The 15,765-nt window shown below is 56.0% G+C and overlaps 1 protein-coding gene across 2 annotated transcripts in view; it reads right to left on the reverse strand.

The window, feature by feature from the left end:
• LATS2 (large tumor suppressor kinase 2) overlaps positions 1–15,765 on the reverse strand; it is a 76,244-nt gene that overhangs the window by 9,801 nt on the left and 50,678 nt on the right. For both annotated transcript variants that reach the window (XM_042979064.1, XM_042979139.1), the window contains 2 exons: positions 2,577–2,709; positions 82–1,517 (listed from right to left, as the gene is read on the reverse strand). In XM_042979064.1, coding sequence (XP_042834998.1) covers positions 82–1,517; positions 2,577–2,709 — 1,569 coding nt within the window. The remainder of the gene's footprint in view (positions 1–81; positions 1,518–2,576; positions 2,710–15,765) is intronic.

Consider the following 15,765-nt stretch of genomic DNA (forward strand, 5'->3'; position numbering starts at 1 on the left):
CATAACAGAGGTTCGGCTGTGAGCGCCACCGCCAATTTGGAGAAGAGCCGGGCCGGCGGCGGGAACCCGAGGACAGCTTACTTTCGCCATTTCCTGCTCCAGCTGCAGCCTCCGGTTGACCTTCTGCTGGTAGGTTTTTATGACATTCTCCACGTGCTGCTCCATGAAGAACTTGAACGCATACGGTGAGTAGCTCTTGATGCGCGACTCCCTCTTCTCCTCGTCCCTGCTGGCTTTCCGAACGGGGACAGGCGAGGTCTGGATCTGCTTTTTATCCTTCCCCGGCCTCTCCCCTTTGGCGCCTTTGTGGCTCTTGTCGCTCCGGTCGGCGGGCTCGGCGGCCGGGCCCCCCCGCAGGCTCTGCTCCACGCCGGCGCACAGGCCGTCCACGTCGTACTGCTCGGACTTGCTGTGCGGCAGCAGGTGCTTGGGGTAGGGCGGGGGCGGGCACCTCAGGTCCGGGCCGCCGTACTCCACGTCCAGCGGGTACGCACCGGCGCCCCCCAGCGGCAGGGAGTGCTCGTCCTTCGAGTCCAGACCCTCCACCCCGGGCGCGGGCGCGGGCGCGGGCGCGGGCACCCAGGCCGGGTGCGAGGGCCCCACGGCCGTCTGGGGCTCGGGCCGCATCACCCTCACGCTCTTGACCGGGTGCAGGATGTGGGCGGCCGTCACGGCCGTGATGGTGTTGGGGGAGGGCACGGAGGGCTCCGTCTTGCCGGGCACGCCCGCCCGCATGGGCACGGCCACGGGCGGCTGGTGGCTGTTGAAGGAGTTGGTCCTGCTGGGGACCGGGCCTTCGGGCAGGAAGGCCACGTGCTGGCGGGGGGGTGCCTCCAGGCCCGGCTTCTGCAGAGAGTCGCGGCGGGACAGGGTGGAGGCCTGCCACTGCTGGACGGGGGCGCCGCTCAGGTCGTACAGGTCCACGTTGAGGCTGTTCCTGGAGGGCGCCATCAGACTCTGGGGGGGGCTGTCGCTGGCGAACACCTGGCCCCGGGAGCCCATCACGTGCACCTGGTGGGCCTGCTTGTGGTGCGGGTGGGGCAGGTACAGACCGGCCGCCGCTCCCGCGGCCGGAAACGCGTGGCCGGCGCCCGGCTGCACCTGCACCTGCACCGCGGGGCCCTTGGCGGCCGGGCTCGCGTACGCTCCCGCCTCCTTGTTTTGGAAGGAGGGGCTGCGCTGGAGGCCGTAGCCCAGCGGCTCCCCCGGCACCAGCAGGTGCGGCCTGTAGGGGGGGCCTTGCAGCGGGAGGGCTTGGCCCGCCGGCGCGGCCACCGGGAAGCTCATCCCCGCGGACTCCAGGTTGGCCGCGTAGCCTTTGGGCTGGTGCTGATGGCCGCCGGGCACGCTGCGCGCGCTTCCGGAGAAAAGAAAGTCCACGTACTGCCGGGGCACCTCCTCCAGCGGACCGCTGCCCTCGTAGGCTGCCCCGCTCATCTGATGGTAGGGCGGGAAGGGGTCGCCTGTTCCTTCGAAGCTCGGCCTCCGCGGCCCGGGGGCCGGCGCGATGCCCTTCCCTGCAGCGGAAAGAACGCGGACACGGCGTTAGAGGGGAACGGCTCTCGCGGGCCGGCTCCCGGCGCTAGCCGCGTCCTTGGGGGCGGACACCGCTGCGCAGGCTCTTCCGCCGCTCGAGGCCGCCCGACGCAGGCTGAACTCTGCTCTGGCAAACCCGGGCTGCCTTGTGGGTCAGAGCCCCTCGTGGGGGGACCCGGCAGAGCCCACAACCTGTTTTCCTGGGCTAAGAACATGTGTCAAAGGCACACGTAGGAGAGAATCGTTACAGATGTGGGTCTGCGGCAACACAGACCCTGGGACTCCAAGAATCTGGAAATGGACTGCCAGCAGGCAGCAGTTTAATACGAGCCTCCTATCAACGAGAAAACAAAAGTTTAACAACGAAGACACAACTTCTCACTCGACGGACGAAGTGGGAAAGCTCCTTTGGCTGAATGGCGTGAGTCCCTTATCACACTCAGGACCTCAGCTACCAAAAATTCTCCCATCTGTTCATCCTCTAAGAGGAACATTCACTGACAGCCAGTGAGGTAGAGCATTTGGTGCTGGTGCCTCTGGCCCTTCCTGGGGGTCACTAAAGGGGCTGTCCCAGCGCCACTGCCCGTGGCATCCAGCCCAGGGAGGCGCCTGCCAGCCTGCTCTGAGGCTCCTGTGTGAGAAAAGGCGTGTTTTAAAAATCCGTGAAATAAACCTTCCTTTTAATAAACAGACTCCCTCACAGGCCCAAGAGAAAGTAAAAAGCCCACTTTAGATCTCACTCTGCGCGTTGCCTAACTTTAATATCCACTGAGTTTTCCAACCTCTGTAACACAAAACCTGTCCGCAGCCACCGGCCGCAGGAAGTACCCCAGATTACTTCACACGGGGAGAGGGAGCACCCAGGGAAGTCCCAGGATCTGCCCCCGCTGCCTCCCCTTCTAGGCCCTGAGTGCAGAGCAGGGCAACGTGCCAAGAGACAATCTGTTGACCAGGGCCACACTGAACCTCCCTTCCTGCAAACGGATTTGTGCTTTTCGATGGCAAATCTCCCTCCCCCAGGGCTGCGGGTCTGAGCTCACCTGGGGAGGTCTGCTTAATGACTCGCACAATCTGCTCATTCCTGGGGTCCAGGTAGCCCATCTTGCTGATGTACTCCAGGGCGGCTTCGATGCTCCGGCTGCCAGTCTGCTTGAGAGCCCTGCCGGCCATCTCCTGGGCGGGGCGGGGGAAGCACACAGATGCTTCACTGGGAGGTACAAACGCATGACATCTTCCCACAGAGCCCCTCGGGGACTTCCGATGCTGCAATGTTCACCTCTCTGTGCCTGCTGGGGGCCTGCACCGTGAAATGTCTGCATGAGATGCCCTCAGGTGCCCACGACACATGCTTAACGCACACTGAACCACGGGCTATAGAGAGTATGTGACGGACAAACAGGTGTTCTGATGGTGGACCAGAAAGAAGCTAAGTTCTGCTTCTCCTTAGGAAACTTCCGGTTGGACTGATAAGTTCTGCTCTGTGGGTAAACCTATGACTAGAACAGTTTAACGTGAAAACTAGTTGAAGTCAGGGACCCTGGCTGCAGCTCCAGCCCACCCGCAGGCTAACTGGGAGAGGGAGTGACCCGCCCCCAGGGGAGGGGAGGGTTGCCAGAGTCATTTATGAAGAGCTGGCTGAAGGCCTACTGTTCGCAGTGCCCAGTGCTCGCTCTGGTAGTTGGGAACTTGCGGCTGGGCCCCTGGTCTAGTGGGAGAAAGAGAGACAGACCCCGAAAGAGCCCTTGGAGCAGTGCCCAGCACAGGACACGGCCTCCGAAAACTGCCTGCGAGATGAACAGGAGGCAAGCTGGACCCGCCATGGGAAACACAGCAGACAAGGGTCGGGGAATAGGAAAGAGGGTCAGAGGAGACGGATTCTTCCGGCTCAGAGCGAGGGCACCAGGGACTGACTGTTCGTGGAACAGACGGCAATACAGCTGGCTCCCCAAGGTCGGCCCGAAATTGGGCAGATGGAAGGCACAGCAGAGGAAAGGTATTCTTGGCAGGTGGAACCGTCAAAGCAGCAGAGGCCTGGGGTGGGGGGGTGGGGGGGGGTGCGTGGAGAACAGGCCGAGGGGCCAGCAGGGACATGAGAGACAGCAGAGAGGGAGCCACAGGCTGGGCCTGACTGTCCCCGGGTTTTGGCCCTCTTGGAAGGCAGGGACACGGAGCCACGAGATCGGTTTGGGGCAGAACTGGAGGCGTAAGACAGGCCAGAGTGCACGGGAGACAGGAGGGAACACACCTGTGAGTCGGCTCAGCAGAGCTGTGGGCAAACAGGATGGACGGGACAGGAGAGAGAACACCTCGGAGGCCAGCCTCCTGGAGACGAGGGCGGAACACACAGAGGGGGTCTCAGGGGCGGGAGAGCATGGCCAAGGGGACCCCGTGGCTCAGACAGGAGAGAAAAGGGCTGAGGGTGCAGGAAGACCCCAGGACAGTGAGAAAGCAGCTTGGGGCTGTTGTGGGCAGAGAGCGGCTGTTGTGGCCAAGGGCCACTCTGGGGAAACAGCACTTGTCCCCGACACCGAGAATGCACCAGTCTCCCTGCCCTCCGAGCCAAGCATTGTCCAGGCTGACTCAGATCTGTGCTCCTGCCGGCCCCGGGAACGAGGCATCACACACCCGTGACCTTTACCGGCCCCATCTGTCTGTCTGAATGTCTGCCTCCTCCTCCTCTAGGACCGGGAGAACCCGCTGGGGCCTGGATTCCACGTCACTCGTGGCTGTAGCCACCCACCCAACGCATCAGCCGGGACAACTTGAGTGCTTGCATAACAGCAAAATCAAGTTTCCCGTTCCTGGCCATATCCCCAGCGCGTGGCAGGACAAAACACGTTGGCTGTAACCTGTGCCTACGTTCTTGGTGGTGCCAAGACACTCGGCAAGACAGTGGGGGGAAGGAGGGGCCGAGACGGGGGGCCCAGCGAGGCCGTGCCGGAGAGCAGGACGGGCAGTGGGACGTGTGGGTGCGTGTGAGGGGGCCGCGTCCGGGGCCGAGGGGCCCGAAGAGACATGGCGAGGCGGACGGGGCCACGGCAGTAAGGACAGAGCTCCCGGTTTAGAAGCAGAGCTCGGACCGACAGGGCGAGTGCCTGACGCGCGGCGGGGCTGCGGAGAGAGAGGTGCGGGGTGAGCACGGCGATGCCCCACCCGCAGACGGGAGGCAACGCTGCCCCCCCCCCCCCCCCCCCCACTTCACAGCTATGTTATGCGATGAGGTCATGGCTGCAGAGAGCTCTCGGCGGCTTGGAGAGAGACACGGTATAGGGCCGCATCTTCTCAGGATGACCCTGGAGCTCTTGGCACCCATTTAAAAACTGGGGGAGCCGACCCGAACCGCAGCCCTTCGGTCAGCACCGACCGCGCCACCTGCCGGGTCAGAAGCACGGGCGCCGGCTCCCGCGCCCTTCGGGGGGACCCCAGACACGCGCACCACCTCGGTGCCTGCCCGTCGACTGAGTCCAAATGAACACCTTCTCCACCCGTGCCCGTTGCCCGGGCACTCGCGACTCCCACGTTTAAATGTTTACCGAGCTCTGAATCCAGGAACTGAACTGAGCAAGACCAACGGGAGACCACAAACGACGACTGTGGTCACAGCAGTGCTTCAACTCGTAAGGCCCAAGCGACACCGATGAGACAACCTGCTTGTCAAGAACCACCAAATAGTCCAGCTCGGCTGTGTCCCGTCCTCGACGTCTGCTCCCCGTGCTCACCTAGCAGGTCAGTGGTGCCTCGACACCAACTCTCGGAGACGCTACCGTGCGTGCAGGCACCGCTAGGTCCCACAGCTGCGGGAGATCCAGGGTCATTTCCGAACCCACCGGGACACGCGCACCGTCTCTCCTCCAGCCTCAGCGTCAGCCGCGGACTGCGAACAGACCCCAGCAGACGCCAGCCAGAGAGCACTAAACGCAGCCACCGGCACCGCCTGCTGCCCGCGCGGTCGCTCTGTGTGACCTCTCGCCCGCTCTAGGGGACTCCGCTTCTCAGACATCAGGCCGGCAGCTTGGAACGTCGCCACGGGCAGTGGCCCTGGGGCTGCGCGGGGACAGGTGCAGGGAGAGGGGAGGGACGGGCTGCCTGGTGGGAGAAGGCCTGGGCCTCTGCCCTGCAGGTCGGATGCCCCTCCTGGCACAGGTCAGCGGGTAGAGTGGAGCCAAGGGGCCATTACATACCGCATTTCTTTTTCTGTTTCCTTTTTTGGTTTCAGGAGCAGAATCCAGAGACTCAACACTTACACACAACACCCAGTGCTCTTCCCCACAAGCGCCCTCCTTAATGCCCATCACCCGTCTGGACCCCCCCCCATAACCCTGTTTTTTCTCTCGAGCTAAGAGTCTCTTATGGTTTGCTTCCCTCTCTGCTTTTATTTTGTTTTTCCTTCTCTTCCCTTATTTTCATCTGTTGTATTTCTTAAATTCCACACGGGTGAAATCATATGGTATTTTTCTTTCTCTGCCTGACTTATTTCGCTTAGCATAATACACGCTAGCTCCATATACGTTGCCGCAAATGGCAAGATTTTATTTTTTTGATGGCTCAGTAGTACTCCCGTGTATATATAAACCACATTTGCTTTATCCATTCATCAGTTGATGGGCACTTGGGCTCTTTCCCTAATTTGGCTATTGTTGGAAGTGCTGCTATAAACCTTGGGGTGCATGCAACCTCTTCAAGTCTAGATTTTTGTATCCTTTGGATATATACCTAGTCGTCAATTGCTGGGTCATAGGGCAGTTCTCTCTTTAACTTTCTGAGGAGCCTCCACACTGTCTTCCAGGGTGGCTGCACCAGTTTGCATTCCACCAACAGCAGACCAAAGTGCCCCCAAGAATGCCCAAATCCTGCCCCAGTGCTCGGGCACTTCTCCGGGACGGTACGCGCTCAAACATCAGCATATTGTGCGCCAGGTGCCTGCACCTCCAAGCATCCTGCACGGGCTGGCGCACATGGGCCCTCCTTGGCCCTTCCTCCCGCAGCACGCACGCATGTCCCAGGGGCCTCTGAACTGTCTCTTCCTCTTACCCGTCCCCACGCCACCCCTGAGCCCCACCCCACGTGCTCCTCCGTCCCTCGTGCTCCTATTACCGATCCGCCCCGGGACAGATATAAAAGTATAAAGCGCCAGGTTTTACGTTTGTTCTTCTTCCCATAATTCTAAAGGGGAAGGGAACGCGTTCTTTTCAGCAAGTCTCGACGGACACTTCCGATCTCTTCCACTCCACTTCACCTCGGGCTGCCCCTCAAAAGTAACTACGTTCTGTGGGTGCGGACATGAGACCGAGGTTGGGCGGCCCTGCCCTGAAGCGAGCACGTGGCCCCAGTTTAACGGGAAGGACAGTCAGGCATCCGGTCCTGTGTCTGACACTAGGAAGAGACGGCTAAGTGATGGAACGGCCGAGTGGGACTGTGACCTGACATCAGTCGAGGAGGAAGGAGCCGCCAGCTGGGAGACAGACGGGAGAGGCCGTGGGTTCCCCGGGCGGGCGGCCTCCCGCTGTGTGGGAAGACAGGGAAAGCGCCAACGAGGGCCACCCCCAAACGCAGGCTGGGAATGTGATAATCAACCTGTCTCCCTAGTTTTACTCCGTGACCCAATTTGCATACCTGGGCCCTTCTTCAGGAGCCTCTGCTACGGAAGTTCACAAAATCTTAAAGCTGTCCCACTGTGTGTCTCTGAACCGCTGACCACTCACTGATTATTAACACTCGCAGACGGAGCGGTACGTCCGTCGACAAGACTTTGATGCCTTTATGTCACCCATCACCACGCACCAAGAAGATCTTACGTACAACTGAATTCTCCGAAAACACTCTAGAAGGCTTCAGTTAGGGCTGAACGTCTCACACGAAAGGCACGCTCCGCCAGCAGGGACGAAGTTTTCCCTTCGAGACGGCCGCGCGTGCTGGGATGGGAGCCGTCGTACGAGGCGCGCTAGCTGCGGCACAAGACGCCTCCAGGGTCCCCACGAGCTTCACGGCGACTGCTCCGTGCCCCCCGCTGCAGACCCAACCTGTGCGCACTCGACCTGCCCCTTCCAGGCCTCCCCCCGACCTCCGCGTCCCGCACCCAGTCTAGAAGCTCTGTCTGTCTGCTTTACCCACACCAGGGTGGTGGACGCTCGGTGCTCTGAAGGCGAGAGCATTCCACCTTAGGCGTCTCTCCCAAGGGGTTTCTCCTCTTACATTTTACCAGCAAACTGCTGAGAACTGAAAACGGCTTCCAGCCACAACAAATTCTGGAAAGGGGGAATCTCCCACATCTTGTCTGATGTGCCACGGGCTGCGGTGAGGCAGTTTAACAAGTGGCCAAGTGGGTGAGGGTGGGGCACGTGGCCACACCGCTCTCCCACTGCCCCGGCAGGACCTGGGGCGGCTCCACGCTGGGACCGTCCCACGGCGTCCGCTGGGATCGGCCAGGGCCTCCACTGCAGCTGCGTCAGCACCTGACATCCCGCCACCTGGTCCAGATCCTGCCCCTCCCTCTGAGCCTCCTCCCCAGCAGCCTTGCCCAGGGACCGGCTCCCTGGCAACCAGCTTTGCTGTCCCTCGGCCCCAGACGCATGGGCTCTCGGTCCGGGGAAGGGGCTGTGGTCTGGCCAGGCATGTGCCCCACCTGCCTTTGCTCTCCTGACCTGGTCACCCTCAGATGGGTGCATTTTCTCCACCACTCACACTCACAGGTCCTCTGGGGAAGAGCTGTTGCAAACCTAGTCATGCTCCTGCAATTTCTGGCTCATAACTCATAGGAAGACGAAAGTTGGGTTCACACACTCTATATAGCTCGATTATTTTATGGGCATCGACACAAGACTGAGAGTAATTGAAATTCAGTGAAAAGTTATTATGTATGAAGGAAGGAATTTCCTACGGAGATCTTTCCCCCACCTCCTTCCTGGTAAGGAAGCATTTTTCAAACATTAGCAAAGCCATATCCCCAACATTTTAACATTCCAGCTATGAATTTTGGCTGAAAAACTAGAAATGTAGAACTCGGGCCTTGCTGGGTCTATGTGGGCCTGTGTCTCAGTCCTTCCCATACCCACTATCAATTTAAGTTCAAAGTTAAAACGGAGGGAGAGAGGGTCTGGCCGTCGCTCACTGAAGGCCCCATCTCTGGCCACCCGAGCACTGCTGTCCTGGGACTCCAACACCCGCTCTCTCCCCAAGTCCAACGGGCACTTGCTCAGCTTGCCAAGGAAGAAGACAGCACAGCCAGCTTTGAAACTGGGCGGTACTCCTCTTCTCCACCTTAAAAAGGAATGGGATCCAGAAGACTCGATTTCCTGAGAGAACAGCGGGAGGAAGATCCAGAAATGCTAGCAGGGTAGGTAGCCTTGGAAGAAGCCTGCCCGCAGGGGAGGGAAGGTGCCTGGGTGAGCAGGGAAGCGACAGCCGCTCCTGGGAGCGCCAGGAGGCAGCCCGGGAGGCCCACACACTGCAGCAGGGTCTGCTGTTGCCTTTCACTCCCCGAACCAGATGCTTCCAAGAGTTCTTCTGGAAACAAAGCGGAACACAGTGTTTCAGCGCATCCGGCCGCCAGTCTGTCAAGCCTTAATCAGAAACACAGGCCTGGGGCGGGATGGATGTGAATCACCAGCCAGCCCCGCGGACCGGCCTCCCACCTCCCACCATTCTTTGCACGGTATGTACTTCCCAGAGAAGGAAGCACGCTCTCCGCGGGCTTAGGAGAGCTTCTGTGCGTGTGCGCTCCAACGACGGCTGGAAAGTCGGGCGCGGAACAAACGGGAGCAACCTTTAGATTAGAAAGGTGATGTGTGTACAAGAAAAGAAAATCAACTCCTACCGCACATCCGTGTGACTCACAGAAACATCAGCCCCTGGTGGTGGCCTCTTAAAGGTCTGCTGGACGAAGCCACGGCACCTACACCTTAGTTACACAGCAAGTGCCTCCGGGGAGGGTAACTGCTCAGCACATTAGAGGGAAAAGAAACTCGGAGTAGGGAACGAAGAATAAATTTAGCCTAAAACTAAACAAACATGAAAAAGCTGCAACCCAGCCAATGATGAAAGAAGCATGAATACAATAGCATTTGATAACTAGAGCTAGCACCAAAATAAAACAAGTCATTATAAAGATAAATGGGCCAGTGAAATAGAAACCATAATTCTCCTTTGAGGTGAATGTTTGTTAATAAGTATCAAAAGTTAGGGGCGCCTGGGCGGTTTAGCCGGTTAAGCGGCCAACTTCGGCTCAGGTCATGATCTCCAGGTTGGTGGGTTCAGGCCCCGCGTCGGGCTCTGTGCTGACAGCTCGGAGCCTGGAGCCTGCTTCGGATTCTGTGTCTCCCTCTCTTTCTGCCCCTCCCCTGCTCATGCTCTCTCTCTCTTAAAAATGAACATAAAAAAAAAAAGAGAAAAAAAAGTTTTGACTTAATTTTGTTTTATGTTGAAGCGTTTTTGTTAAAGACAGGTCACAGTAAGAATATTTATTTATGCCTATGCCATGTTCCATTAAAGTAAAAGTGCCTGTATTATGTAGCTACATCATTGTGGGCAGATGACCGAATTCTTCAGATCCCAGTTGAGTCCAGTGAAAGAGCAAGATTTCACAAGGGAATCCCTCGGTTTTGAGGGATATTTGCTAAAATGCTAAAGATGTTTAATTTTGCCACTTTGGAGATAGGTGGAGAGAGGTATCACACACTCCATGGAAACGTCACATAGCAAAACTCCCTTTGGTTTTCAAACACACACGCACACACGGCGACTGTGTCCAGAAGTAAGCACCGACAACCGCCTGTCGCCTGGACACGCGGGCTGCAGCTCCCGGAGGAAGGCGAGTCCCTCGCCCTCCCCTCCGGTCGCGGCCGGCCTGGGATTTGCTCCAGTGAATGAACCACCACCGATAACCGTGCCAGTCCCGAGCCTCGCCTGGCCTTTAAGAGGCCGGGCTGCTTCCGTCTTGACTCTGTGGCTCCCTGTGGAGCTGGAGAGAGCCCCGTCCAGCCTCAGTGGCTCCAGCTGTCCTGCCGCAGCCCTGGCGTGTGGGTGGCGCCGTTTCGGATGCTCCAGCCTGAGCTGAGCCCCCAGCGGAATGAGCTACACTGAACCCCGGGAGAAGCCCCGCGGAGCAGAGGAACTGTCCAGCAGAGGCCAGCCAAGCCAGACGGTCGTCATAAGCAACACATTATTACTTTTCGGGATGGTTTGTTACACGACACTAAAAAACTGGGTCCGAGGCTACTTCTTCTGCAGCGTGTAATCTGAGAAAGTATGTTCACCTATTCGCCTTAAACTTTGAGCGGTTTGGTCTGCTAAACTTTTAAACAGTTTAACTTTGCAGAAATATAAGATTATTACTATTAACGGGGACCTAACAAAATGCCAAGAAACAAAACTTCATCAGAAGAGGAGATGATCTCAATACTGATTGCTTAGTGAAGTTTGAGAACTTCCGTAAACATCTTTATTTTAGTATATCCCCTTAGGTCGGTCTAGTTTTCTGTAATGGCCCCAATAATAAAATACTTGTTTTGCATTTGGTTATCGTAACTGGGCTGCATACTCAGCAGTAAGTACTGCCTTTTTACATAGTCTTGTAACTTTGTAGGCCCTCAAATAAATATTTGGTTGGGTTACTATTTGACCACAAAATTATTATTATACCTTTAAATGTTTCTGTTCTCTCAAGGGTACTAAATTCCTGGGTGTGACTTATGATAATTTAGGTCCAATCCCTTTTTGAGAAAAAATATACAATTTTTTTTGGTAACGGAAGTAACAGGAAAACAGATGTAACACACGAAGTGTGTTCGGGAGGGGAGCCCGCGTGGCTCAGTCTGTTGAGTGTCCGACCCTTGATTCTGGCTCAGGTCACCCACAGTCGCGGGGCCGAGCCCCTCGCGGGGCTCTGCCCTGACAGCTCGGACTCCGCTTGGGGTTCTCACTCCCTCTCTTCCCCTCAGCCGCTTGTGCTCGTGCTCTCTCTCAATAGATAAATAAACATTAAAAAGAGAATTAAAGTGCTTCAGGAAAGAATGGGCCAATGAATTTTTTTTTTTTTTAAGTAATCTCTAACCCAGGAAGGGCTCAAACCCACGACCCCGAGATCAAGAATTGCCTGCTCTGCCGACTGAGTCAGCCAGGGGCCCCCGGGCGACTGTGTCTGTGTCTACTGTGGGAGAGCTTCCTGGGTCCCGACCATACGTGGGCATAGGCATGAACTTGTGTGTGCACACAGCCCGCCGCCCGGGCTGAGGAAATGAGTACTGCACTGGGCTTCCCAGCCCCAGCCCCTGACCTGCGGGCACCCCTGAGCTCTGGCAGGAAGCGCCACGGAACAATCCAGCAGCATCCTGATCCAAGGACTAAGAGCCAAGGCCCAAGAGAGCTCGCCCAAGGGCCTCATGAGGCAGAACTGGCTCCGGCCCCTTCCAGAGCACAGACCCCAGTGTTTCTTGTGCCTGGGGAAGCAAGACGTCTTTGGCCGACGGCCCAGGAACGGTGCGGTGGAAGCAATGAGGCCGGGAGCCCCACACAAGGCAGAACTGTAGGGACAGCTCCGGGCACCATTAGCCAGAGGGTCTGAGGTCACAGGCAGGTAGAGGTCCACGTTTTCCCAACACAAAAGAAGACCTAAGTGGAGCCGCACACGTTCAAACGACGAGCTGAAGGCTGCCAGGCGGAGGGTGGGGCTGGGTGCAGGTGGCCTTGGGAAGACGGATCAAGCAACTGTGCGGGAGACAGGACAAGGTGATGCGCAGAGACAGGGCGGAGCGCTGGGCAGAGGCTACGAGACCCGAAGCCGGCCTTCCCGACTCCCGCGGCCGCACAGGGCTCAGGCTGGCCTGGGCCGCACCGACCGCAGGCTCTCCCGTGCCTTTCTCTTCCTTTCGAGGTAGGCTCAGACGTCAGGACGAAGGTGCAGTGGGAGGGGCTTGCCGTGCGTGCAGTTCGCCCACAGACCTAACTCTGAACCTCCACCACGGTCTGACAGGGACGGAGGTAAGATACCAAAGGCAAGTTAAGACAAAAGGCCACCTGTCACGCATGTTCTGCGGCCTAGAGGAGCCTTGCTCAGTGGTAAAGAGAAGGATGAAGGAAGGTAAGTTGGAGATTTTTTAAAAAAATAATTTCTTAGATGTTTATTTATTTTTAAGGGAGACGGAACGTGAGCAGGGGAGGGGCAGAGAGAGAGGGAGAGGGAGACACAGGACCCGAGAAGCAGGCTCCGGGCTCTGAGCTGTGAGCACAGAGCCCGATGTGGGACGCGGACCCACGAGCTGTAAGATTATGACCTGAGCGCAAGTCGGACGCTTAACCGACTGAGCCACCCAGGCGCCCCGGTAATTTGGAGTTTTGATTCACACTCTTGGTGGGAACTCTACCTTGAGAGGAAAAGGTCTCCAAAAAGGAAAAGACTCAATCTCTACCTCAACCCGTGAAGCTTTAGGAAGAAACATCAGAGCAAGAATGATGACAGACCAGTGAGTGAGGCATGGAAACCTGTCATCAGTGAGCAAAAGAAAACTGTTGCCCGAGATGTGCACATTTCTGCTGAAGACGGCACTACCCATCCCTGGTCTCTAACGCCCACTGTATACACACTTGAAGAGGATAAGTGGGTGGCCGGTTCGATTCTATGAAGGACCGTCTGCCACCAAAGTTTCCGTGCTGTGATGAAGGACCAGCCTGTGCCAGCACTGGACATCAAGCCGGCCGACAGATGAGCCGGAGTCACCGAAGCTGAAGCACAAACAGCTTAAACGTGATTCTGCAAGAACAGATTTCTTCTCCTGGGCTCCAAGCCAGTCCTGGCTCTTGAAATTAAGTCCACAGAATACGTGGGAAGCCTGGCTTCTCTTCACTTGCGGACAAATGCTGCCCGTGAACTTCTCCCCTGGTCTGTCTCTGCACGACCCACCTACCTGAAGGCAGCACATGGGCCTACTTCGCTGGCACATGCCTCTGTCACAGAACCTGCAGCCTGTTTCCTCTGCTTTTTGAGTCAGTAGCTGTTTTTGCTTTTGTGTGTTCCGGGCCCTCAATGCCTCTGTCTCACGTTGTTGGGGACGGTCGGCCCACAAGCATCAAGGGCAGGGGTGTCTCATGCCGTGTACCCACAGCTCTCCTCCCTGTGGTTACTATTTTTTTTTAATATTACCAAGTAAATGGGAAGGTCTAGAAAGCTAAGGTTCATTTAAGAAAGAAGACAGTAATCTGCTACTTTTACAAAGTACCCTTGAAGGATACAGTGTAAGATATTAAATACACTATAGTTTACTAAAATGTATAAATATATATGAAACATGGTAGTGGAAACTAAAATTCCCTACTTTTTATGTATTTTTCACAAAAAGCTACAGTATAACTTTGAAATGGATACATATCGGAGAGTTAACTTTTAATTCACATCTTCAAGGGCTCAGAAGCTCTGTAACAATTTTCATTTTCCAACAATGTTTTAAAATCCACTCATTTTGTTTCAAATCTGGCTGTGACTACCAGTTATAATTTTTCTGGATTCTATGCTGCTGACAGTGAAATCCCAGGACATGCATTGCCAAATAGCGTTACAAATTTTATGTTAACAAAATACATATCTGTTCGGCGAGAATGTGGAGAAAAGGGAACCCTTGTGCACTGTTGGTGGGAGTGCAAACTGGTGCAGCCACTGAGGAAAACAGCACGGAGGTTCCTCAACACATTAAAAATAGGAATACCATATGGCCCGGGATTCCACTTCAGGGCATTTATCCAAAGGAAATACAAACACTAGTTTGAGAAGATATTTCCATCCCCATGTTTGTTGCAGCATTATTTACAACATAAGTATCCACTGATGGATGAATGGACAAAGAAAATGTTGTGTGCACATCTACGTACACACACACACACACACACACAGAATCTTATTTGGCCATAAAAAAAATAAGCCAGAGAGTGACAAATACTATATGACCTCACATATATGTAGAATCTTTAAATACCCAAAACCTAAAAAGGGGCCTTCCTTTCAAATTGCAAAAGGACTCAAGAACACACAGCTCTGGTTCCAGTATTCTCAACGCCAGTAACTGTCCCCATCACCCCTCAGCGCCTTCAATCCTGCCGGCCTAATCGTCTCACAGAACTTCGTAACTGGAACTAAGTTGTGGGGCGCCTGGGTGGCTCGGTCCATAGAGGGTCCGACTCTTGATGTCGGCCCAGGTCATGACCCCAAGGTCATAGGGCTGAGCCCCACACTGGGCTCCATGCCGAGCGTGGAGCCTGCTTAAGATCCTCTCCCTCTTTCTCTCCTCCCTCTGGCCCTCTCTCCCCTCCTCGCTCTCTCTCTCTCGAAAATAAAAATAAAACAAAACTTTGTAATTGGAGAAAAATTATCCTTATTAGTGAGGATATATAATTAACTACATAGTGAAGGAAACAATCTGAGATGTTAACACTGCATCTTATCTCTGTGTGGTAGGGATCAGGTGTGAATTTTATATCCTTCATACTTTTCCTACACTTTGCAAATCTGTAATGACTTTGCATTGTTTTTGTATTTAGAAAATAAAGTCTCAATAAAAATGCATCAACCCCAGGGGCACCTGGGTGGCTCAGTCGGTTAAGCGTCCGACTTCGTCTCAGGTCATGATCTCGCGGTTTGTGGGTTCGAGCCCCGCGTCGGGCTCTGGGCCGACAGCTCGGAGCCTGGAGCCTCCTTCAGATTCTGTGTCTCCCTCTCTCTCTCTCTCTGCCCCTCCCTGCTCACGGTCTGTCTCTCTCTGTCTCTCAATAATAAATAAACGTTAAAAAATTTTTAAGAAATGCATCAACCCCACCTTCTCATACATATACGCAAACACCCCACCGGTAATGGCTGAACTCAGGTGCTCCTCTCCCCCTGGCCTTTCTCACTCTGGCTGGAATCTCCTCCTCGCAGGGCCCGCCTGCACACTCCTGCCCTCTTTGGCCTCTGTCCCCTCCCCCCGAGCTACGATCCACCACGTGGGCTGTACTCTCAGTGGCGGGCCACTCTGAAATGCACCACAGACATCTGCCCTGTGGCTTAATGTCCTGGGACCCTTGCTCACACGGCTTCCGATGCGGGAGTGTCAGCCCACCCCCAGCTCCAGCTTCACAACTGCCTACACACTTCTGCGGCCGGGGCTCAAGCCCTTATCCCAGCACGGGCACTCCCCGACGCCCGTCCCCTCACCCTGCAGCCAGCACCCGGGAGAACGGACTTCTGTCTCCTCGTATCAGAATGCCTTG

This window comes from Panthera tigris, chromosome A1 (genome assembly GCF_018350195.1).
Source record: "Panthera tigris isolate Pti1 chromosome A1, P.tigris_Pti1_mat1.1, whole genome shotgun sequence".
NCBI lineage: Eukaryota > Metazoa > Chordata > Mammalia > Carnivora > Felidae > Panthera > Panthera tigris.